The sequence below is a fragment of the Trypanosoma rangeli genome (genome assembly GCF_003719475.1).
Source record: "Trypanosoma rangeli strain AM80 chromosome Unknown Tra_15.4_contig_00089, whole genome shotgun sequence".
NCBI lineage: Eukaryota > Euglenozoa > Kinetoplastea > Trypanosomatida > Trypanosomatidae > Trypanosoma > Trypanosoma rangeli.
This window is the reverse complement of record NW_021705830.1, coordinates 1-1959: the sequence shown is the minus strand read 5'-3', so window position 1 is coordinate 1959 and position 1959 is coordinate 1. Positions and strand designations below refer to the sequence as shown.

Below are 1959 nucleotides of genomic sequence, written 5' to 3'. Positions count from 1 at the left end.
CATTATGTTCGTCGTCCCCGCACGAAGATAACCTGAAAGCATGGACGGAGCAGGCGGGTGCTATCAAAATCATCATGAATTGCCCCGATGAAAATGACGTGAAGGCGATGTGTGCGTGGGAGACACGCAATACGACTGAAGAGGAGCAGGTGGAGTATTGGAGAAGGATGCACATGCACATGGATGACGTCGGACCGATTCCACGATGCATCTTCGATGATAATAAATATAAAAACCGCGTGGAGGAAATCAAGGACATCCTGGCAGGTATCGACGCTTCAAATGCTGTACATTATGGGATGGTTGGAGGCATGGGAATGTGGCCCTCGAATGACGCACCTCACAAACTTGTGAAAGTTCTCAGATTAATAACACAAGGCGATGTTGAGGCGTTTGTTAACCTGCCGGTCTGTTTTTCCATTGGAAGCAAATTAATTGGAAGGTTGCTCGAGGTGGATGAGGAGAATGACATTATTTTTCGACTATTGAAGTACCGGAGAGTGTTATTGCCGGAACTTTTGGAGCGGTGCACTCTGCTCGCATTTCTGAGTAGAGGCTTTGTGTAAAATATAATGCCGGGCCTCAAGGAGTTGCCTCCACCAGGAAGTCGTCGGCGACAGAGATGTGTGCTGCAATCGAACCCCGAAAAGCATCCAAGCAGACCCGTTGGATTAATGGCGCTGGGGCACACTCCTCCGATGTTTTGATGTACAATACAAGGTGCTATACCTACCGGAGAGCAGTGATTTTCCGTTTGTGGACGCCTTTTTATTCGTTGACGCACCGCGGAGGACGATGGTTGGGGTGCAGGTGACGACGGGGGCTGAGCATGGCACCCAAGCCAGCACGGTGGTGCAGTTCAACAATTTTCTACGGAATTATTTTAATGACTGGGAAACTTTTGCGGAAGGCTTGTCGTGGGAGATTATTTACGTGCATCATGAGGACAGTACGGCAATAAACGCGTGGCAGAAATGTGTTGTTGTCGCGCACGCAAATGCAACGGGCAGCAATGAGCGTGAGGACCCTCAGGCCATTGCGGCATTTTGGAATCAGCGGGTGCGTCAGTGCCAGCTAGCGGTATCTGCTGAGAATTTCAGAAGTGAACGACAAACCCAACGTGGGCGGCAACCAGAGGGACAAGGAAAAGGAGGAGGGGAATAAACAGCTTGAGTTTACTGGTGAAATATTTTAGGGAGTATGATATATTGCCGAGTGTGTTTGTGTATGGGTAGGAGGCGTAATTAGGGACTCGCTCTGCCGTGCGCCAAATGATTATTGTGGCCAGCGCTACCACAGCAGCACCTTTTTTTTGTTTGTGTTTGTGAGTAAAATTGCGTGGGGAATGATGGCGAATTGTGGGTATACGCCGGCAGTATTACATTGGTGATGTCTCCTCGCTGTTCCCAGTTTGTTTCTGCAGAGAGTTTGGGCGAGAGGGTAAGTTTTGCATGCTGAGTGGGTTCACAGGCAGCAAAGCAAATGCGGCGGCAACCACAGCCCAGAGGTCAGGGGCAAACCGAATTATTGTGATTGCTTTTGCGTCTTGGCGTGGTGTTTTTCCCTTTTGTTTTTTGGGTGCCATTGTTTTTGGTTCGGCTGTGCTCCAATTGGTGGTGGTGCTGCATGCACCTCTGAGAGCCTCGAGCAAACACCGTTGGCGCCTCTCTTTTGTTGGGTTGCCGTCCTGGGCGCATGCGCCTGTTCCGTCTTGTTCAGGTTGCATGCACTGACCGGGCAGTCTGAGGCCACGGCTTCGCTGGCGTAGCCCTCGCTTGCAAGCGTAACGAAGCAGCAGGAAAAGAGGCTGCCGCTATTATTCCGCAGGGTTTATTTTTAATGGTTTTTATTTTTTAAAATATTGCGTCCCACTCCTGCTGCAGTGTGCTGAGGGAAGTGGGGCGGCGTTGGGGAGTTTGTGGGGGTCGTGATGGGAGGTCCCGCCGGCATGCACACTGC

The 1959-nt window shown here is 50.7% G+C and overlaps 3 protein-coding genes across 3 annotated transcripts in view; all 3 read left to right on the top strand.

Annotated features, from left to right (window-relative positions):
- Nucleotides 1-31, top strand: part of TraAM80_03408 (retrotransposon hot spot (RHS) protein) — a gene marked incomplete at both ends in the record, with an annotated part of 621 nt that extends 590 nt beyond the window's left edge. The window contains one exon of the mRNA XM_029380381.1: nucleotides 1-31. This exon is cut by the window's left edge and continues 590 nt beyond it. Coding sequence (XP_029239818.1) covers nucleotides 1-31 — 31 coding nt within the window.
- A 43-nt stretch (nucleotides 32-74) lies between these two features.
- TraAM80_03407 (retrotransposon hot spot (RHS) protein) lies at nucleotides 75-566 on the top strand (the record flags this gene model as incomplete). The annotated part of the gene is made up of 1 exon (XM_029380380.1): nucleotides 75-566. One exon carries the CDS (start codon nucleotides 75-77, stop codon nucleotides 564-566), a length of 492 nt encoding a protein of 163 aa, XP_029239817.1.
- A 229-nt stretch (nucleotides 567-795) lies between these two features.
- On the top strand, nucleotides 796-1164 carry TraAM80_03406 (retrotransposon hot spot (RHS) protein; the record flags this gene model as incomplete). The annotated part of the gene is made up of 1 exon (XM_029380379.1): nucleotides 796-1164. The coding sequence occupies one exon, from the start codon at nucleotides 796-798 to the stop codon at nucleotides 1162-1164; it is 369 nt and encodes a 122-aa protein (XP_029239816.1).
- Nucleotides 1165-1959: the final 795 nt, after the last annotated feature.